Source organism: Anomaloglossus baeobatrachus, chromosome 4 (assembly GCF_048569485.1).
Source record: "Anomaloglossus baeobatrachus isolate aAnoBae1 chromosome 4, aAnoBae1.hap1, whole genome shotgun sequence".
NCBI lineage: Eukaryota > Metazoa > Chordata > Amphibia > Anura > Aromobatidae > Anomaloglossus > Anomaloglossus baeobatrachus.
The window spans coordinates 296198049-296222163 of NC_134356.1; the positions used below are offsets into that span (position 1 = coordinate 296198049).

Below are 24115 nucleotides of genomic sequence, written 5' to 3' on the forward strand. Positions count from 1 at the left end.
TTTCCGCACCCGCGGAAAAAAAACGCAAAAAAAAGCACCAAAATCCACATGCGTTTTGTTGCGGTTTTAGTGCGGTTGTTCCGTGGGTTGGTACATGTGTTTTAATGCATTCAATGCAATAAAGCACATTGGAAAAAAAAAGGTAATTTCCTTCTGAGATAGATAGAGAGATAGATAGATGGATAGATAGAAGGACAGATAGATAGATAGATTAGATAATGGATAGATAGATAGATAATGGATAGATAGATTAGATAGATAATGGATAGATAGATAGAGGGATAGATAATCAATAGATAGAGGACAGATCACTCAAAAGATAGAGTCCGTGTGAGGAAACACTGCAGTTCTCACGAGCGGTAGTGTGTTCACATTACCAACCGTGAGAAATGACCTGTGGTTACCTCTGCAGTCTCGTTACGAGGCTGCATTCAGTACAGTGTGTCAGTCGCGGCTAGATGCAAGCGTCGTGGGACCTGCGTGGATTACGCCGGAGCTGTGTTGGGAGGGGTTAATAAAAGGGTGAAAGAGGGGGCTTTTTTATTTAAAATAAAGGATTTTTTGGTGTGTGTGTTTATTCACTTTAATTACGGGTTAATCATGAAAGCTGTCTCATAGACACTGCCATGATTAAGCCTGGACTTAGTGGCAGTGATGCGCTGCCATTTAACTCATTATTGCCTGGATTGCCACCGCATCACGGCAATCTGGAAGAGTCGGGGACACTCCGGGACTGTCGTATAATGGATGCGACAGTCCCGGGGCAGCTGCGGGCTGATATTCTCGGCTGCGGGAGGTGGGGGCATTTACTGTGGCCCTCGCCCTCCCCAGCCTGGGAATACTGGACCGCGGCTGTTGTTTACCTTGGCTGGATGGTAAAAATACGGCGGAGCCCACGTTTTCTTTTTTATTTTTTTATTTTTATGTGTACGATTGATTTGTATGTGTATGCTATATGTCTGTGTCTGTGTGTGAGTGTGATATGTGTGTGCATTCTATATGTCTGTGTCTGTGTGTGAGTGTTAAGTGCGTGTGTTTACTCTCTGCTCCGCTTCCTCTTCCTGTCATAATGACATCCCTTCCCTGCAAAACGCAGGGCAATGATGAACATTATGTCCCGAAATTGTGAAATACCGCAGGGAATAACGCAGGAAAATGCAATGAACCGCACAGAATTTGCTACCTGCGTTATTCCCTGCGGGATTTCTCAATTATATTACAGTCAATGGAGTGAAATCCCGCAGCTATCTGCGGTAAAGAAGTGACATGCAAATGTCAAAATTCGCCTAGTGCGCACAGCATTTTTTTTTTCATAGGATTTGCTGGTAAATCACTGCAGAGATGTTATGAACATTTTCTGCAGCGAAACATGAAGCAAATCCGCGGAAATCCGCGGTAAAAGGAGGCAAGTGCGCACAGGGCCTTATAGTTATTAAAAGCAGTAAAAAGTTGTGCAACCATAAAATAATGAAGTATTACAATAAAATTCTTTCTGGAGATTACTTTTCTGGGAGTTGGGGTTTCCTGTTTTTAATTAAAAAGATCAGATGGATTGTGTCCAACATATAGGGGATGGGGTAAATGTTCGAATTCGAAATTATAAAAAAAAAACCCCAACTCTCTGCCCACTAGAGATATGCATCATGACAATACAGTCATTGACTGTATAATGGAAACCACATTGTTCCAAAATCTAGTATCATATACAGTAAATAATGAGTGTAAAAAATATGCAAAAAGTAATGTTTCCTAATAACTTACAGTAGAATGTAAAAGTTTGGGCACCCCTGGTCAAAATTACTGTTATTATGAACAAATAAGCACGTTGAAGATTAAATTATCTCTAAAAAGCATGAAGTTATAGATGTCACATTTCCTTTGTATTTTAGGAAAAAAAAAATATTTTTCATCTTTAAAATTTGAAAATTAACAACAAAAGAAAATGGGCCGATGCAAAGTTTTGGCAGCCTGCATAGTTAGTACCTAGTAGCACCCCATTTGGCAAGTATCACAGCTTGTAAGCGTTTTTTGTAGCCAACTAATCTGATTTACGATATACAGTGGAACCTTGGTTAATGAGAATAATCCGTTCTTCGAGTGTGCTTGTTAGCCAAGTTACTCGTTCAGCAAAGCAAAATTTCCCATCAGGAAATCATTGCAATGCAGACAATTTGTTCCACAACTTGTTAAATGTCCCATCCTGGTCCCCTATTGTGCCATTCCACACACATACAAACACGCACGCACACACACATATTATGCTCACCTTACCTTCCGTTCCATCACCGGCCTCCTGGAACTTGCAGTTCGCCGGTACAAGATGTGTATCGGGTTACCATCGCGACGAGGGAGGAACTTCTGCTTCCAGAGCGCTGACGTCAAAGGCAGGAGCCGCTTGCCTCTGATTGGCCAGCGTGCTGCCTTTAAGTAGCGGCTGACATCGGAAGTTCATCCCTCGTCGCGATGGTTGCCAATACACATCCTGTACCGGCGAACTACAAGTACCAGGAGTCCGGCGATGGAACGAAAGGTACAGTACACATATTATGCTCACCTTACCTTCCGTTCCATCGCTGGCCTCATGGATCTTGCAGTTCGCCGGTACAGGATGTGTATCGGGTAACCATCGCGACGAGGGAGGAACTTTCGCTGCCAGAGCAAGTTCCTCCCTCGTCGCTATGGGTGCTGATACATATCCTGTACCGGCGAACTACAAGAATCATGAGGCCGGCAATGGAACGGAAGGTAAGGTGAGCATAATATATGTGTGGGTGCGTGCGTGCGTGTTTGTTTGTGTGTCTTTGTGCATGCTTGTGCGTGTTTGTGTGGACTGCAAGAGCGCGGTGGATGTACGGAACCGGAAGTGTGTGCGGTGAGTATTTTGCTCATTCAGCAAAGCTTTCTCGTAAACTGAGTTACAAATTTACAGCAAGCTTTACTCGTTAAGCGAGGTTCCACTGTAATCCTTTGTGGTCAAGTATAAGTTCTTTACTATATTAAGTGCTCGCTATTGGTCCAAGGATTATATTGTAAATTAGATTAGTTGACCCCTAATGTGATCTCACAACCAAGGCTTTATAAACTTCAACCCCTCTTTGTTTAGTTCATTTTAGCCTCAACACCCTGATGTGATGCTATAGGCTGAATTTTATTAGCATTCTTAGTGTGGGCGAAATAACATTGATATTAACAATAGTTATCTTTCAGTATGTTACTGCTTTATTAGTGTAGTAGTTTTTGCACAGTATGTGTTTTTAAACGTGTGTTATAATCAATAGTTAATTAAAAGTTATGTTTTAATAAGGATAGTCTTTAGTTAGGGTATTTGTTACTTTGACCATTTGTAATTATTGGTTAACCCTATATTAACTAAGAAAGAGTGTTTAGTGGTTATTATTGGCTGCAACACAACCCCACAATTTGATTGATCCACTCCCATCCTTATTGGTTGGTGATATGTTCTTTTCCTCAAATTCTGAGCCCTTATTTCTCCTCACATACCTTTGATCATTGTGGCTAAAGAGTTGTATTTTAACCTCATCGATCCACAGGACTTGTTTCCAAAATGCATAAGCCTTGCCTTGTTTAGTTGTTCTTTTGTGTATTCTGGATGCTGAATTTTATGGTGAAGACGCAGAAGGGGTTTCCTTCTGATGACTTTTACATGAAAGCCATATTTGTGCAGGTATATATGAACAGTAGAATAATGTACCACAACTCCAGAGTCTGCTAAATCTTCCTGAAGGTCTTTTGCAGTCAAGTGGGGGTTCTAATTTGCCTCTAGCAATCCTATGAGCACGTTCTCACAGACATTTTGCTGGGTGTTCCAGACCTTATCCTGACCTCCACTGTTCCTGTGAACTGTCATTTCTTAATTACATTTTGAGCTGAGGAAAGGGCAAGTTGAAAATGCTTTACTGTCTTCTTCTAGCCTTCTACTATTTTATATGCCTCTACCATTTTCATTTTTAGAGTTCTGGGCAGCCACTTAGAAAAACCCATGGCTGCTGTTTATTGGCACGAAGTTAGAGGGGGCTGCGTTCTTGTAAAGCACTGAAATTTGCATCACCTGCTTTTCCTAACGATGATAGTGAACACGCCATAACCCTAACAGTTCTGAAACAGTCTGAAACTTTTATCAAAGTTATTTGAGCACACAAATCTCCAAGGGTGTCCAAAGCCTTGCATTGGCCACTTTCCTTTTTATCATTTTTAAAATGTAAAAGATGAAAATAATGTTTTTATATTTTTTGCCTAAAATACAAAGGAAATGTGTCATCTTTAAGTTTATGCCTTTTTAGAGATCATTTCATCTTCAACTTGCTTAACTGTTCACAATAACAGTAATTTTTACCATGGGTTTTATCATAAGATTATACCTTATATGTAACTATAAACGTCTTCCATAGAAATTTGGGCTTTGATCCTCATGTTGTACATAGTTTGTAATTAAATTATGCAATAATGGTATTGGAATTGAATCTTTCAGTAAAACTATTTATAATTAAACGCTAGTCAGTGTACAAATAATATATCATAATATTCTGAATGTGGTCCTTTATCCAATGTTTGTTGTATACTTTCTTAACTAAAACTTGTTTACAAAAGTTATTTCCCACTTGTTTGTGGAACAGCCCTCAACCTGTAATGCCTAGCCTACCATTATTCAATTTTAATCTAACATGTTCACTGAGAAGCGAAAGGGTAACAATGTTTGGAACTTTTGATTTCAGGCTCTATATTTCCACCATCCACTACAGCTTTGAGTGTGAGACTATCTCCATTTTATAGACAATCATCTTTGCTATGTCATTAATACATTTGATTTGCAACTATTTAGTAAATGATTAGTTATGCAGATTCTTGTCAGTTCACAGCATTGTTACTGTTTTGCTCCTAACAATCTAAATTTTAATTTTGTTTATTTTGAAAGTATTTTGTAAATACAAATTTGGCTTTCAACACTGCCTGAATCCATCTGGGCATGCTCTTAATCAGACTCAAGAATGTCACTCTCAACCAAAATCTGATCTCAGGTCCCTTCTACACATTGACAATGTTGGTGCATACTGGTCAACTCACCTGAGAATGTATACAGCTTTTTCTTCAAGTCTACCCAAAAATGTGCGATTGGGTTGAGGTCTGGGGAATGTGGCGGCCAATCCAGAACCTCTACTTCATTGTTATTAAACCATTGCTTTGCTAATCTTGACGTATGCTTCTAGTCATTGTCTTGCTTGAACACTATATCATCCTTTTCATAACCATAGTACTAGAGTATACGAAGAAATGCATTTTGTAGTATGCTCACATATAGCTCAGCATTTAGACCACCATAGATCCTGGCCAAGTATCCAATGCCTTTGGCTGTGAAACAACCCCATGTCATCAGGTTTCCTCCACCGAACTTGATAGCTCCCTTATTTCTTCTAGACCCATTTGCACCCCCTAGTATATTAACTTTTGCCTCATCGCTCTAAATCACCCATTTCCAATCTTCTACTGTGCATTTTTCATACTGTTTTGCAAATTCAAGCCATCACTTTTTATGACGATAGTAAAGTCAAGGCTTCTTCACCTTTTTAGGCCACCATTCCAGACTTGAGTAACATGTGTCGCACGGTATATAGAAAACAAAAAAGGTAAAAAAAAAATCACCAATAGTTCTAGTAAAATAAATAATGTTATTGTTAAATTCAGTAAAATGTTTAGATCCATATAAGAAAGGATAGAAATATGGAATGTGGTGAGCTATATATGATAGAGTGAACAAAACATATCTAATGAATGGGGGATACAGAATAAATAGTATTGTGAATTTTAATAACATGCTCATCTAACAATATGAAACAGATATAACTGATTTATAATATAAATGTTATAAAGTATATCAATGAGAGCAACAAAAAATATGCATATAAGACCATAGCATTTCCATGAAAACAATAGCATAAATCAGTAAAAAGATGTAGAATAAGAAGCATATGAGCCACCTCCACTACTGTGTTTGTCGCACCAGAACTGATAGACCTTCAGATGAGCCAACTTATTTACTCCAATATTTTGCTTGAACGTCCACCTTTTTGCTACTGAATGGATGGATGGACTTCATTTTGTATTCATCCAACTGTCATGTATGTTCTTACATGCTTTATTGTTTGATAAATTGTATTGTTATTCTGTATTAACCCCTTCACACCTGGCCGATTTTCCGTTTTTCCGTTTTTCTCTTTTGCTCCCCTTTTTCCGAGAGCTGTAGGTCTTTTTATTTTTCCGTCAATCTTGCCATATGAGAGTTGTACTTTTAAATGAAACCATATGTTTTACCACATAGCGTACTGGAAAACAGCAAAAAAATTCCAAATGTGGAAAAATTGCAAAAAAAAGTGTGATTGCATGATTATTTTTGGGATATTTTATTCACTGTGTTCACTATATGATAAAACTGATCTGTTGGTATGATTTCTTAGGTCGGTACAAGTTCGTAGATACCAGACATGTATAGGCTTACTTTTATCTAAGGGGTTAAAAAATCAGAAGTTTGTCTAAAAAACAGTGGCGCACTGTTTACATCATTTTCCGCGACCGAAGCGTTCTCATTGTTTAGGATCTATGGCTAAGTGATGGCTTATTTTTTGCATCTCAAGCTGACATTTTTAATGGTGCCATTTGTGCACAGATGCTACATTTTGATCACCTGTTATAAGGATCAGCAATCTGATCGCGCATTCATTGCTGGTGATCACAGCTACATAACTGTGATCACCAGACTTACTCACCTCTTGTTACTGGCAGCACTGGCCAAGTGAAACAGAAAGTGACTCATGATAGCTACAGGAGTCATCACATGACCCTGTGCTACCATGACAACCATCGGCTCACAGTGATCAAGTCAGAGTGCCGCCAATGGGGCTGGATAAGAAAAGCTTTACCGCGGCGGGGATTTAAATCGCAATGTAACATTTTTACATCGCAATTTTAAAGGTTAACAGTAAATGTAGAAACGTGGCACTCAACATAAATGTGAACTATCTGAATAGACTTCAATGGACACCGCGTCATACCTGACTGCACAAGTTGCTATACCTTCTGAGGTCCCACTTTTGCACACTGATTGTCCTACAAGTTCTTTTCAATAAAAGACCACTATTCACATTTATCTTGAGTGCCAAGTTTCTATATCTACTTGAGATGGGTTTGGACTCTACTTGAGTACCACCCCAGAAATGCTGTGTGTATCAACTCATTAAGGGGTTAAGGCGCGGGTGGATAGCGGATCCACTCATGCCTGTGAGGCACACATGTTAGCTGTTCAAATCAGCTGACATGTGCGCGGATCACCAGGAGCTTCTTGCAGCAGCTGCCGATGATTACAACTATATGGGCTAGTACTAGGGCTGAGCGGATCCAAACTGTAAAAGTCTGGATCCATGCGATTTCAAAGATTTCCGGGTACCGGACCCGGACCTGGGATTCCGGGTGCACGATCCAGATCTAGCACTGGGGAAAATAATTGAAAAATAAAGAAAAACAGAAATAAAACAGCGTTTCATACTTACCGAGACTCAGTGTCATGGCGGCACACTGCTTCCGGGTCACTCATTCTCTTCTTGTACTGTGCATCGTATACACACAGCTTTCCGTGTTTTCCCCACCCACCGGCCGTCTGCCTGCCTGCAGTCATCGCGGCTCAGTCATTGTCTGCACAGCCAGCGATCGTGCTCTATGGCCGCTGGCTGTGTTATGTAACATAGCTGAAGCGGTGGATTACGCTGGACCAGCAGGGTGTTGGGGGTTAATGAAGAGGTGAAGGAGGGTGTGTTTTTTACTTTATTCCAAATAAAGGATTTTTCTCTGTGTGTTTATTTACTTTCATTTAGAGGCTAATGATGCAAGTATCTCATAGACGCCTGTGCTATCACTAACCTAGGGCTTAGTAGCAGCTGTGCGCTGCTATTAACCCCTTATTACCCCGATTGCCACCGCTCCTGCTACAGGGCAATCAAGAAGAGCCGGTAAAGCACCGGGATTGTCACATATAATAGATGCAGCAATACTGGGCGGCTGCGGGCTGAGAATACTAGCCCTCTGCCGGCTTTATCATGGCTGGGGATGAAAATTAGGGGGGACTGCACGTCGTTTTTTTTTTTTATTTATTTAAATAAAAAAAAAAAGAAAATGCCGTATCACCACCACAGCCACACACACTTCTGACAGGAACGTGCATGTGTTTCTAGGTACATGCACGCTCATGCTCAGAGTGCGCAGGCTGTGCCGGCTGATGTCATGTCAGACTTGTACGAGTCTGACAGCACATCATCGGCACAGCCACACACACTTCTGACAGAAGTGTGCATGTGTTTCTGTGTACATGCACGCTCATGTTCAGAGAGCGCAGGCTGTGCCAGCTGATGTCATGTCACACTTGTATGAGTCTGACAGCGCATCACTAGCACAGCCGTGCACACTTCTAACAGGAATGTGCATGTGTTTCTGAAACACATGCACATTCACCATACTGACCTGCAGACACTTGCACTGCTTTCCCCGCCCACTGGCCGTCCTTTCGCCTGTGATTGGTTGCAGTCAGCTGACACGATGACACTCAGGGTGGGAGCGCGTCTAACTGCAACCAATTACACGCGCCGGTGAGCGGGCAAAACAATGAATATTGAAATGTTGGCTCCAGAAGGGAAAAGCGTGACCCGGAAGGAGTTTGTGCCATTACACAGCCTCGGGTGAGTACACCGCATGCACTCCTACCCTCCCATTCCCTCCACAAACGTTTTTAATCCCCGGATTCTGGTCCCCATAGACTTATATGGGCACCATAATACGGAGCAGATCCGGATTGTTTTTTCAATCTGGCAGTGATCTGCCGATCCCGGATTTTGGTGGATTCGATCTGCTCTAGTTAGGATGTACCGTTATGGCCCGCGGTCGTTAAGGGGTTAATAACGACTAGTTTTCAATATATCACTGATAACTTGTTTAGGTTCAAGAAAGCTTTCAGGATTGAGGTATTTGGTGCTCCCTTTTCTGCCACAGTGGTCACTTCCAGGCTGGTTACCAGATTCTGCGATTGTACAGATTATTCTGAAAAACTACCCAATTACTATGTACCCATTTTCTCTATACTTTATTTTAAGCAAGCAGTTGAAGACTTGGCCTATACTTACATAGAAATTCAACTACAAAAATATACAGTGGGTACGGAAAGTATTCAGACCCCTTTAAATTTTTCATTCTTTGTTTCACTGCAGCCATTTGGTAAATTCAAAAAAGTTCATTTTTTTTCTCATTAATGTACACTCTGCACCCCATTTTGAAAGAAAAAAAACAGAAATGTAGAAATTTTTGCAAATTTTATAGAAAAGAAAACTAAAATATCCCGTGGTCATAAGTATTCAGACCCCTTGCATAGTAATGAGTAGAAGTACCCTTTTGAGCTAGTACCACCATGAGTCTTCTTGGTAATGATGCAACAAGTTTTTCACACCTGGATTTGGGGATCCTCTGCCATTCTTCCTCTCCAGTTCTGTCAGGTTGGATGGTGAACGTTGGTGGACAGCCATTTTCAGGTCTCTCCAGAGATTCTCAATTGGGTTTAGGTCAGGGCTCTGACTGGGCCGGTCAAGAATGGTCACAGAGTTGTTCTGAAGCCACTACTTTGTTATTTTAGCTGTGTGATTAGGGTCACTGTCTTGTTGGAAGGTGAACCTTCGGCCAAGTCTGAGGTCTAGAGCACTCTGGAAGAGGTTTTCTTCCAGGATATCTCTGTACTTGGCCACATTCATCTTTCCTTCAATTGCAACCAGTTGTCCTGTTCCTGTAGCTGAAAAATACCCCCCTGGCATGATGCTGCCACCTCCATATTTCACTATGATGAGGTACCTGGTTTTCTCCAAACATACCGCATAGAATTATCATCAAAACGTTTTATCTTTGTCTCATCAGACCAGAGAATCTTATTTCTCATAGTCTGGGAGTCCTTTATGTGTTTTTTTGCAAACTCTATGGAGGCTTTTATATGTCTTGCACTGAGAGGCTTCCGTCAGCCACTCTGCTATAAAGGCCCAACTGGTGGAGGGCTGCAGTGATAGTTGACTTTGTGCAATTTTCTCCCATCTCCCTACTGCATCTCTGGAGCTAAGCCACTGTGATCTTGGGGTTCTTCTTTACCTCTCTCACCAAGGCTCTTCTCCCACGATTGGTCAATTTAGCTGGACGGCCAGGTCAAGGAAGAGTTCTGGTGGTCCCAAACTTCTTCCATTTAAAGATTATGGAGGCCACTCTGCTCTTAGGCACCTTGAGTACTGCAGAAATTCTTTTGTAACCTTGGCCAGAAATTCTGTCTTGCCACAATTCTGTCTCTGAGCTCCTTGGGCAGTTCCTTTGACCTCATGATTCTCATTTGGTCTGACATGCACTGTGAGCTGTGAGGTCTTGTATAGACAGGTGTGCGCCTTTCCAATCAAGTCCTATCAGTTTAATTAAACACAGCTGAACTCCAATGAAGGAGTAGAACCATCTCCAGGAGGATCACAAGGAAATGGACAGCATGTGACTTAAATATGAGTGTCTGAGCAAAGTGTCTGAATAATTATGACCATGTGATGTTTCAGTTTTTCTTGTTTAAAAAATTAGCAAAAATTTCTACATTTCTGTTTTTATTCTGTCAAGATGGGGTGCAGAGTGTACATTAATGAGAAAAAAATGAACTTTTTTGAATTTACCAAATGTCTGCAATGAAACAAAGAGTGAAAAATTTAAAGGGGTCTGAACACTTTCCGTACCCACTGTATGTATAGATACTGTTGTCTATGTATCTGATTTTGCCAAAAGCGATCTGTCAAGCTAAAGAGGCTGTGTTGGGTGGGAAAATAACCTAGGGAGGTAAAGGGTTGCCTGTCACACGCAGAGCACTAAATTAATGACTGAAGCATTCAAATGCTAATTTTTTAGCAATGCAGCAACAGATTGGAGATATTAAAATGTTAATGGATTTACATTTTTAAGAAATGCATACCCATATATGCGGTTAGCTGGAGTTTATCTTACTGAGAGATTCCCTTTAAACAATGTTTCTTTTAAAATGTATACTATAAATGTTAAAGTATGAATTAGAAGTTATGTTATATTATATATTTATTATATGTTATACTATGAAACTACTATGTTATATGGAATAATATATACTTACCATAGGTTGTAGCTAGTGTTGAGTGGACCCGGATCGGCAAAATCCGGATCCGCACGGTTTGAGCGGCAGATCCGAGTCCGACCCGGATGCGGGATTCCGAGTGCACGATCCTGATTTTTTTTCTCTCTCTCGTCCCGGATTCCACTCCCCATTGACATATATGGTGCCAGATTCCGGATCGTATCCGGACGGACTTCTTTATCAACTCGCCGCGGATCCGCCGGTCCCGGATTATTCCCAGTCCGCTCAACTCTAGTTGTAGCTTATCAAATAGGTTTAATATTAGTCAAAACATCAAGAATGCTCTTTTCCATTTTTTTTGTTTACTGGATCCATTTCACACGTTGGATTACTGGACATGTGAACTCTTAGCCAGTAGGTTCGCTTTACGGAGAAGCAACCACAAGAATTTTCAGGCAGGCAAACAGGGGCGGGAATAACTAGCTAAACCCAACCCACATCTTAGATATTCTGTAGCTGCTATACATCAAATAGCAGTGAATTTCTCTAACTTTACTTACCTGTATTTTAGAAAGTATACATCCGATCTCACAACTAAAGGTATGTATAGAATCAGCATGATAGCGTCGGCATAACACAGGCTTTAGTTTATATAGGAAAATCCTGGTGGTCGGTCCTCTTTAAATCAGAATGTGTTCTGTTGGAATATAGAGGAAGGTACAGAATGCATGAGATTTATAGATTATGCATTAGTACAAAGTAATCTGAGAAATGGAACATGATATACAATTAATATCAATCAGTTAGATCTTTAATTAGTGAAGGTATAATTGAGGTGCTATTGACTAGTACAACTAATGCAAACACTGGAGTGGGTTAGTTAATCTATTGCTCTGAATTAACAGTTGCTATAAATTCTCATTTTATTATTCTGTTGTTGTTTTCTAAGACATTTAATGCATTCAATTCCCCTGCAGCCCAAATCTAGATCTTTAGTCAATTATAGTTAAGTTGATTCTTGTGAAGTCTTTTCTGTCCGGTAATTGAATTAAAAAAAGCTGCCTACGGGTAAAAAAGTTTGACTAAGTCAAACCATTGTAAGGGACTTACCTAATTTGTTGAACTACTTAATATGTCTGCTGTTGAAATTTGGCCCCAATGTGTTGATCTCTGTAACTATTCATTATCCACACATATCTATTTTACTCAGGCTGCTATATGCATAAACTGCTGGGCATAAAATGCTAAGGAATAATGTCTGTTACATTATAATGTTTATTTGCATTATTTAACTAATATTGCTAGTAGTTATAACATTATCTCTATAAGAGGCAGTTTTGTTGTTTTCAAATAATGTTATTTTGATTTTTAAATGACGAAATAACCCATATTAGTTAATTTAGCAACATTTTCATAAACTCTCCTCTAATACTATGGAATAATACCCCTTTTATAATATACCTTATTTACAAATAATGACATGTAGGAGGCAAGACAAAGTAGTGGACTAAATGGATTTAGTCCAAAGTTACCTTTCTTTGCTTCGTTTATGTTATTAACTCTGTTTAGGACTGGACTGAGTGCCATTTTTGGAGGATTTAAGAAGACCCAACATAGTCATGAACAGGAACTCAGTTGTGAATCTGATATAAAATATGCATTCTCATAAAAAATGAATATTTGCTCATTTAGCACTTGATGTTACATGGTGAGAAATTAATATTTGTACAAACATCTGAAATCATTGGGAGAAGCTAAAAATTTGGTCAGTAAAGACTATTGTATGTTGAAAGCATTGATATCTTAGGGACCACTTTGGATACTGCTACAGCTGATTGAAGCAACATACATCAAAGGATATTACTCCATTTCTTCAGTGTAAATGTGTTCTATCCTAATGTAAATATGTTCCAATTCAAGTGATTACACTTGGACTATATATACATATTAGTACAGAACCTCTTTAAACTGAATGTACTGCCAGAAAATTAATTATTCATGTATTTATGTTCCACATGTTTGGCTAACAGCCTGCCTTCCCATACACATCACTAGTTTCATGCCGACACAAGGGGGAGGGCAGGATACTAGAATGCTCCCTACTCGATTGATCACAGAATAGTAAGACTTTCCTATATGTATGGTTCCAATTCTACTGTCCAGTGTTGGACTGAGCTGCCAAGGACCCCCCAGTAACACTGACTCTGGGGGCCCACTGTTCAGCTAGCCTCATTCACACATTATCTGTACTTCTATGTAATAATACACTGGGTAGTTTGTGAATGAATGATGAGATGCTGCTTTTTTCTGTACATAGTGAATAATATAATGGGGCCAAATACTGCTCATACTGGGGGGTAAGTGTCTCACTGCAGCACAGGGGCCCACCGGGGAATTCCCCGGTTCCCGTGTGGGCCACTCCAAGCCTAATATTGTCAGACATTAGAGCTCCAGCCCTGCTACATTGCAGGCAGTGTGCCTAACAGGCAATCATTCTGTCTGCATAGTCTTTCTAAATAACCAAGCAAAATAATATCATATGTATCATAAATTACTCCAGAAAACCCTCCATTATTTTCCTCTTCTCCTGGATGATGGGAATATTGAACAATTTTTTTCCTATCTGTTTAGACAAAGTAAACTGAATGTCTGTGTCTTATCTCGACAGGTTTATAGATGAAATGTAAATCTTCTTCAGGATGGGACAGAGTGAAGAATGCAGAAGATAGCAATTGGAATTGGAAGTCTAGATGGATGTGGCTCTCATACAGTGGAAGTGTTTAGACGGATATGCTGATACTGAAGGCTCTAAGACAGATCTGCAGATTTGCCAGGGTTATCGCGTGGATTTGATAAATGCCTTTTTTAATCATTTGGGGACTCAGTAAAGTTCGGAGCACTATTGTGATGGAAGAAAAGGCACATCTGTGTATTTGTAACTCCCAACTTGTGGATTAGTTTGCTGATATCTGTTCTAAAGGGCAAAAGTAGATGTGATGGATGTGTCTTCAGAAATGAGCAAGCATGGGAAGAATCCAATAAGTCATAAGCTTGAAGATCAGAAAAAGGTAAGATTACAGTTTGAAGGACTTTTTTTTATTGTTTATTATTTACATTTTGGTAACTTAAAATGGATTATGGTTTGATTTTATAAGGACATGGATGTCAGGGGCATCCTACAAAAAATACTAACTGTTTAATGGTTTAAAGACTAAATCAAGCAACAGTAAAGGGTGTGAATACCCAGGTAAATAAAATCCTATAATAATACAAATTTAAAATCAAAATTCACAGCTACCATCTTTGGGATATATATAATTGAAACCAGAAGTTTGCATACACTATCTAAAAATACACATCTGAATGTTTTTCTCACTATCTGACATGAAATCAGAACAAACCTTTCCCATTGTAGGTCATTTAAGAACCAAAATTATATATATTTGCCAAATGCCAGAATAATGAGAGAGAGTGTGTGTTTTAAGACATTTTTGTTACTTTCTGCAAAGTCAAATGTTTACATACACTAAAGCGGGCTTTACACACTGCGACATCGGTATCGAGATATTGTCGGGGTCACGTCGTTAGTGACGCACATCCGGTGCCGTTACCGACAACGCAGCGTGTAATGCAAATGAGCAACGATCAACGAGCACAAAAACGTCAAAAATCGTTGCTCGTTGTCATGTCGCTCATTTCCTTAATATCGCTGCAGCGACAGGTACGATGTTGTTTGTCGTTCCTGCGGCAGCACACATCGCTGTGTGTGACACCGCAGGAGCGACAAACATCTCCTTACCTGCCTCCACCGGAAAAGGAGGAAGGAAGGAGGTGGGCAGCATGTTCCGGTCGCTCACCTCCTTTTCTGTTAGGTGGCGGTTCAGTGACGCTGCTGTGACGTCGCTGTGACACTGAACGAAACGCCCCCTTAAAATGTGGTACTTGCACAGATGAGATCTTCGGATGCCATTTCTTTGAATTCCTCACCACACGCAGCCGCAGCCCTAGCCCCAGCACAGCTGCCCCAGTACCAGCACAGCTGCCCCAGCACAGCTGCCCTAGCCACTGCTGCAGCCCAGCACAGCTGCCAAGCACCAACACAGCTGCCCCAGCCGCTGCTGCAGCCCCAGCACCAGCACAGCTGCCGAGCACCAGCACAGCTGCCCCAGCTGCCACTGCAGCGCCATCACAGCTGTCCCAGCACCAGCACAACTGCCCCAGCACCAGCACAGCCGACAGTTTCTGAGACCACGTCTTGGACACCCACCACCGCCCCCGCCTCCTGTGACCCGGCTCCACCAGCGCTGCCACCCACTCCAGTAAGACACCACCTCCATAAGACGGACCAATTTTTGTCATCATTTTTTGCTCTGAATCCGGAGTGTCTTATGAACTGAAAAATATGGTAATTTTTCTTTTCCATTGACACTTTGCAATTGATCAGTTAAAATTGGATAAAAAAAAAAACAGAGAGAAAACCAATGGAAAATGGATATTTCATTTTTCATCTGTCTCTGGCAAATCCCCATAGACTTGAATGGCCAAGTTTGATCCGCCAAAATTAATGAGAATTGATCATACATTGAGTTTAATGGAAGGGAAATACGGATCAGTTAAAAAAAAAAATACAATGGATGTGTGAACAACCCCATTAAGCTCCACGGGTCAAACTATTGTCTATTTTTACAACTGTCAGCATATGGATGAGAGTATCATATGTGTGAATGTAGTGAAACTGTTGTGACACAATTCTCGTCTCACAGATGCAACATTTGCAGTGTCACAAGTGAAAAAAACAAAATTTCAGAAAGGTTATAAGATAATAAGATGAGTTGATTCTTTTAAAATATGCTTTATATAACTCAATAAGTGTATGTATTTCAATATTTATGTGAACAACATCATCACAATTATTATCTGATCAAAACAATACTGTAATCAAAAAGAATGGACTAGCTGACAACATGAGTTAAAACAAATATTTTTTGTGAAATATTTAAAAAAATGTTCTTGCTCATAATGGGTTAGGCTGGAGTTTGCGTCTGCATTGATATAATTATTGCGCAGTGATAATAACAGTGTCATTCAACATTTGTACATTTGTATTTCCTCTTAAATTTACCATCATTTTAATTGTGCAAAACAATATTTAGATATTTACAGTATATGAAAATGACCATAGGTTAAACTTGGCTAGAATACCTATATGTCAATATTCCTTTTCATTTCTATACCCAAGCTGGCAATACACATAACCCAACAATTAGCCAGAATGAGCCTAAACAATATCAGTCAGATCATTCATATGAATTATCCTGCCATCAACATGCAAGTCTAAACTAACAGATGAAGGAGACAAAGGAGAATCTATCAGTAAAGGGAATCTTTCAGCAATATCAACCATCTTAAGCCATGCTGAATAAATCGGTACCTTGATATATGCAATCCGTTGTCTTATTCAGGAAGTGTTTTTATTAAAATATATATGAGCATTTAACATCTAGGGGCCAGAAACAGATCTCTCTGAGAATCTGCCACCAGGACTTATTTTAAGTGAAAGGGGGTGTTACCAATGGGAGACATGTAATGACTGACGGTCTGCTCTCACTGATGTCACAGTAAAGCTGTGATTACAGTGCCCAGAGTAGAGAAGACATAAGTATACATACACTTCTTTAGCTTTCATATCACACAGCTTGTGGGGGAGAAGAGGCAGTACAGCAGACTTGACAGCACTATGAGCAAAGTGGCTAGAAGTTTTTGTAATGAGGCAAAGCTCAGTGAGGAAAGTAGACTGTTCATCATTACATGTGTCACGTGTCTTCTGATCTCACTGCCGAACTATGCCTGATTACAGCTAACACTTCTTCAGCTTCTATTTCACAGAGAGACAACTTTTAGAGAAGGGCAGAACAGCAGAGCAGCTGAAAGCACTATGAGAGAAGAGCTACAACTGCAGATGTGTTTGTAAATGAGTCTAAGTTCAGTTCTGCTGTACTGTGTTAGCTATAATCATACATAGCTCTGCAGGGAGATCAGAAGAGCAGAATGTCAGTTATTACATGTCTCCGACTTGTAATGGACACTTTCATTTAAAATAAAGTAGATTTTTCTTAGGGACATCTGTGTTTCATCCACAGATCTTAACAGCTCATTAAAGGAGTCCAAGTCGGCTGCTGTGGTTACAGGTGTCTTTACGCACAGTTCTCTAAGAAGCCCGGTTGCTGCTGCAGAAGCACTGGTCACCGCTGTGATGGTCCCTGTCGACCACATATAAGTTGGAAAAAGCCAATGGTGTTTAAAAAGAGTTCTTTGAAAGAGTTGCCCCTGACATTTCCAGGAGGGATTTTCCGGTCATTGATTCCTATATTATTCCCAATTACCCTTACCCGGTATCAATAATACATGGACAGTGCTTGCGACTTGGTAAAAAATGGCCACAGCAGCCCTTTATTGCCTATTGTTTACACACTAACACAAGGGGGCGCCGTCCAACGGGCGTCCCCAACATTTAACAATAGGTAATACCATAATAATAATAATACAGTACGTAATACAATGCGTAACCCTGGGTAGGCCCAGTCCAGAAACCACCTTCCACCACCAAAACATGATCCCTGGCCGCAACACACACCGGGCCGGAGATGAGGTATGAATCATCTACGGATCAATACCCCCCACCTTGCAGGACCAATGCCTGCAAGATCCTTGTAACCAGAGCCACTATATCCTACTAGTGAATCTCCAATCAAATAACATTATCCGTTAAACCGCCTCTGGACCAGACCTACCCCCGCCATAAGTCCGGTCCAAAAGCCATACTTCACCACCAGAACACAATCCCTGGCCGCAACACACCGACCCAGAGATACGAGGCATTAATCACCTACGGATCAATACCCCAACCTTGCAGGACCCCATGCCTGCAAGATCCCTGTAACTAAAGCCACTGTATTCCGCAAGTGACTCTTCAATCACACAAACCGTCAGAAAACACGATCCCTGGCCGCAACACACCAACCCAGAGATACGAGGCATTAATCACCTTCGGATCAATACCCTAACCTTGCAGGACCCCATGCCTACAAGATCCCTGTAACCAAAGCCACTGTATTCCGCAAGTGACTCTTCAATCACACAAACCGTCAGAAAACACGATCCCTGGCCGCAACACACCGACCCAGAGATACGAGGCATTAATCACCTACGGATCAATACCCCAACCTTGCAGGTCCCCATGCCTGCAAGATCCCTGTAACCAAAGCCACTATTTCCTACAAGTGACCCTTCAATCACACAACCGTCAGAAACACGATCCCTGGCCACAACACACCGACCCAGAGATGGGGGCATTAATCACCTACGGATTAAAACCCCCCCAAGAAGCATCAAGTATCAACCGTGTCTCAAAACCTTACATTCCTCTTTACCTCCAACTCAATATTATCCCCGGCTGCAACCTCCAGCACAGAGATATGAGGCATCAATCACCTACGGATCAATCCCCCATGTGCATAACAGTAACTGTGACCTTAAAAACCTTAAAGCCCGTTAGCGACTTTAATCCAACAACATCCCCGGCTGCAACCAACCCAGAGATAAGAGGTATTAATGACCTACGGATCAAAACCCCTATGCCTTGCAGAACAACGTGCTTGCACTGCACTTGGATCCAGAACCATGACCCCAACCAGTGACTCCTCCTGCGATTACCATTTCACCAAAATGGATCACTGACCATAACAATGGTCCCATAGTTAAATGAGGTAAAAGTCACCAAAGGAGTAATACCCTTACCCAAACCAAAAACACCCGTACTTTCAATTACCTATCACCTGGGGCACTATAGCCACCTGTGACTCCCTGGCAACCATCAACTCCTTAATATATAATCCTTGGCAACAACCCTGACCCATATATAAGGCATTGATCACCAACGGAGCAATACCTCCTCCCTGCAGACAACCTTGTACCTGCAGGTCACCAGTAACCGGAGCCACTATACCTTCCCCAGTGGCTTTCCAACCAAACACCAGTAACAATTAGAGCTCCTCTGGACCAGACCTACCCCCGCTGCTGTGACAAAGAACATAATCCCCATTATTTATGCTGACCATACACATATACATCATACACATCATATACATATACATATACATATATTCCCACATTACCCCCATCTTATTCACCCACTTACAAGAATCCCAAATGACAATATACATCACAATCCACAAAGAAATCTCTTTTCTTTCGTTTTTTGTTTTTTTTTTTTGTTTTATTATTTTATACACGACACTTTCTCCAATCCTTCCTTTTCTCTTTTTTTTTTTTTTTTGTTGTAATGGCTCTTAAAATTGAATAATGATACATGCATATAAACACACCAATAATAACAATACACAATAGAAGGGAGGGTTGGTGTTAAGCTGTCATCCAGGAAGTGCAAGAGGAGGTAATTGACTCCCACCTCCTATTATATACACCATGAAGCTCCCTCCTTTCCTACCACCACACTCCACCCCCTAACCAATCACCTTCTTTTCCTCATTCCTAAACGAACCAACACTGTTTAACCCAATCAACTCCCTACCCTCCGGGCTGTCATGTCGCCCCTACACCCTATGGGTTCCATGGCTTTCTTGACATTTCCAGGAGGGATTTTCCGGTCGTTGATTCCTATATTATTCCCAATTACCCTTACCCGGTATCAATAATACACGGACACTGCTTGCGACTTGGTAAAAAATGGCCACAGCAGCCCTTTATTGCCTATTGTTTACACAGTAACACAAGGGGGCGCCGTCCAACGGGCGTCCCCAACATTTAACAATAGGTAATACCATAATAATAATAATACAGTACGTAATACAATACGTAACCCTGGGTAGGCCCGGTCCAGAAACCACCTTCCACCACCAAAACATGATCCCTGGCCGCAACACACACCGGGCCGGAGATGAGGTATGAATCACCTACGGATCAATACCCCCCACCTTGCAGGACCCATGCCTGCAAGATCCTTGTAACCGGAGCCACTATATCCTACAAGTGACTCTCCAATCAAATAACATTATCCGTTAAACCGCCTCTGGACCAGACCTACCCCCGCCACAGAACAGGCCACGTGACACCTTGCGTAGCCTGGACCGCCACACACCCAACGCTTGCTCCCCCAACTTGCAAGCCAAACCAACCATTAAAACCTTTCCATCCATCACTTAAACTCTGAGCATCCAATATATGCACCAGCCAGCGTACCCAGTCCACTCCCCTGATCCTTGGTGGCAGGAGCCACCGTGTCCCTCTGACGGCCACTCAGGCCCACCGGCACACCATGCCACAAGCTCCCAAATTATACCGGAATCCACACCATGCCCTGCTGGCCTTATTATAACCAATTAAATGCAGTACCGACTGTACCATCGTCTTCCCCAGTATCGACCAAAGAACCACTGTACAGTCACCCTGCTCCTCCTCCTGTCTCCAGCTGAATTACACCACCACTGGGGTTGAGATACAACAACAGGATGACACTCACACTGCTTATGCTACTGGGTCACTTTGCACCCCAAACCTAGTTCTCCCAGGAAACCGCTAAAGTGAAACCCCGCTGTAAAACGACTGCAATCCATAGCCTTGAGATTTCCCCTACAGCTGACCTTGCAGCTTCCCCAGAGCCAAATATCACTACCGGTCTCCCCTGACCGATTTATTCCGCCATCACACCCTCTGACAACAACAGAGGCTCGAGCTGTCTTCCCCAGAAAATCCCCAAATCTTCCCACATACTCAACTACAACACTAATGGACCTTCTTCATCTGAAATCAGGCCCACTTAATTTCAACGAGGCCCACACGGCCTAACGGAACCATGCTCCACCCCAAAATTAACATGGCCTCAAAAAACAAAACAACCGCAACCATCGCTCTGTACCCCTTACTGAGGCGAAGATATTGAAGCATTACCTTCGATCCCAAGGTCCCCAACAACACCTCCAACCATAATGCATAGTCCGCTTGCCTCCGCAAACCGGACTACGACAAGCTCCCTGTACTACAATGCCCACCGGAAAATTGCAGCCACACCACTGGCCCGATTGACTCCATATGCAACTATGGGCATCAGGAGACACAACTTTACCAAATACTATGTCCGGGCCTTTCGATCTCAAGGAAAAACCTTGTGACACGCAACCCCCTTTGAGCTCTCATATTACACCCCAAGATAAATTAAAACCTTGGCCACACCATAGTATCCGCTCAAAGCCGACCACCGAGGGGCGTACCACTATTTTCCCGTAACGCACAACTGCACCTTCAAACCTAATACCTTCGTGCCGTGAGACCGGAGCACCACGACTCCCTAAGCAAACCCTTACCCAGATGCCCATACCTACCACCGGGCCAAGCATTCCTTTTTTTTTTTTTTTAAATTGTATATGAATATAAAATAGACTCCACCAGCCCACAGATGCCAGGAGTCCACCCATGCAAAACACCCAATAATACCAGATGGCCCTAAGCTATCCGACTTACACTCTATGCACCACAAGTACCCAATCCTCTAGTCCAAACCATAACTCGCATAGTCCATACCCGTAATCACGGCTGTCCGAAGAACTCCATTTTTCCGTCCGCAGCCCACCATTGCTGATTAACCGAGTTCACCCACAGCAGCCCAAAGCTGCCCAGCACCTACATTGACACCAATTCAGTCACGCTGGACTCAACATTCCTCCCAGCACCAACCTCCACAATGGGATAACATGCTGACTACCCACAAATTAACCCCATGTTACCATTGATGCGGTTGCAAACCTACAAACCCATCACAGCAACCAACACTTCACCTTCTCCCACATTTCCGCTCTCCTTTATTCACTTATCCACAGCAACCCTCGCGCTATACCGGGGCCCCGCACCTACACAGCACTCACAAAAACCCCCTGAAAACTCCCCGCACACAACGTACCGCGGGACCCCTCACCCCTTTACCTTACCCACCATAATTCATCCAATAAGAACCACCATGCATCAGAAGATTAATAATGAAACACCCCAGCAAACCTTCAATAACTGCGCCGTCTCACCCGCTCACATGTGCCGCAATCATCAGCCCCCCCCCCCCGCAATCATCAGGTCACTACTGCAGCCTCTGCCTCCTTCCTGAAACGAAGCGTCATTGGTGACACTTGTTTCAGAGGCTGGGCTACTCCCTCCATGATGTTTACTGTACGATGTGCACAATGACAGTGCCGCCTTCTGTTGCCAGTTCAGATCAGCAGTAATGAGCCAGCACATTCTTAGTGTGTGTGTTGTAAGACTACTCGGCATGCACAAAGCACTGCTGCACCCGCAAGAGATGTCACTGGCCGGACTGGCACTGATCTCTGAACGGGAATTTTAATACCAGGCAGTGACAGTTTGCTCTATTTCTGGCTCTTAACTTGTAATCTAAGAGAGCACTGTTATTGTGCACATTGCACAGTGACAGAGCAGGGACTAGCCTAGTCCCTGAAAAAAGCATCACTCATGACACTTCATTTCAGGGAGGGTGCAGAGACTGCAGCATTGACCAGAGCCTTTGCCCCCGATGACGCTTTGTTTGAATATCACAGCATGCAATTGGATTTTTCAAATGAAACATTGTCAAAAAGGAAGTTATAAAAAAATACAGTTAGTGTAGTTAAGGAATGGGAGGAATTTTTTAAGTAAAGTATATTAGACATTAGTTTAGATTATGGCATTAAATAGATAGAGATTTAGGATGAAAATTGCTGTCTATGTTGGACCTACCTTAACCCCTTAACGACCACGGGCAGTAATATTATGTCCTAGCAGTCATAGTGTTACTGCCCGTGGTCTGCCGCCGGCAGCATGCTGCGATTGGCGCACACCTCAGCTGATTTTCACAGCTGAGATGTGTGCCTGCTAGAATCGTTATCTGCTCGTTCCGTTTAACCCCTTAAATGGCGCTGTCAATATGTGACAGCGCCATTATAACGGCATCGGCGGTAAACATTTACTTACCAGCCAATACCGGAAGTCATGTGACGTGATCATGTGACTTCCGGTGGTTGTCATGGTAGCACAGGGTCATGTGATGACTCCTGTAGCTCACATTAATTACTTTCGGTTTCACTCGGCCCGGAGCTGAGTGAAGCAGAAAATTAGCATATCTGCTGTTTACAGCTGTATAGCTGTGATCAGCAGATAGGGAAGAGCGATCAGATTGTTGATCCATATAACCCCCTAGGAGGACTAGTAAATTAAAAAAAAAGTAGAAAAAAAGTTTTAAAATACTAAAAAAAAACTAAACCTAAAAGTTCAAATCACCCCCATTTCGCCCCATTGAAAATTAAAGGGTTAAAAAAAAAATATACACACATTGGTATCGCCGCGTTCAGAAACGCCTGATCTATCAAAATATAAAATCAATTAATCTGATCAGTAAACGGTGTAGCGGCAAAAAAATTCCAAACGCCAAAAGTACGGTTTTTGGTTGCCACAAATTTTGCGCAAAATGCAATAACAGACGATCAAAACGTAGCATCTACCAAAAATGGTACCGTTAAAAATATCAACTTAAGACACAAAAAATAAGCCATCACTGAGCCATAGATCCCGAAAAATGAAAACGCTACAGGTCACGGAATATAGCGTAATACTTTTTTCGGACAATCTTCCGATTTTTTTTTTATCCTCTTACATAAAAGTAAACCTATATATGTTTGGTGTCTACGAACTCACACTGACCTGAGGCATTACACTGACACATCAGTTTTACCATATAGTGAACACAGTGAATAAAATATTTCAAAAACAATAGTGCTATCGCACTTTTTTTGCAATTTTTCTGTATTCGAAATTTTTTTGCCATTTTCAAGTACACTATATGATAAAAATTATGGTTTCATTTAAAAGTACAGTTCGTTCCGCAAAAAATGAGCC

At 41.8% G+C, this 24115-nt stretch overlaps 1 protein-coding gene across 1 annotated transcript in view; it reads left to right on the plus strand.

The window, feature by feature from the left end:
- Window positions 1–24115, plus strand: part of NAV3 (neuron navigator 3) — a 1060193-nt gene that overhangs the window by 233422 nt on the left and 802656 nt on the right. Inside the window, exon 2 of the mRNA XM_075344930.1 lies at window positions 13833–14232. Coding sequence (XP_075201045.1) covers window positions 14161–14232 — 72 coding nt within the window. The 5' untranslated portion in view covers window positions 13833–14160. The remainder of the gene's footprint in view (window positions 1–13832; window positions 14233–24115) is intronic.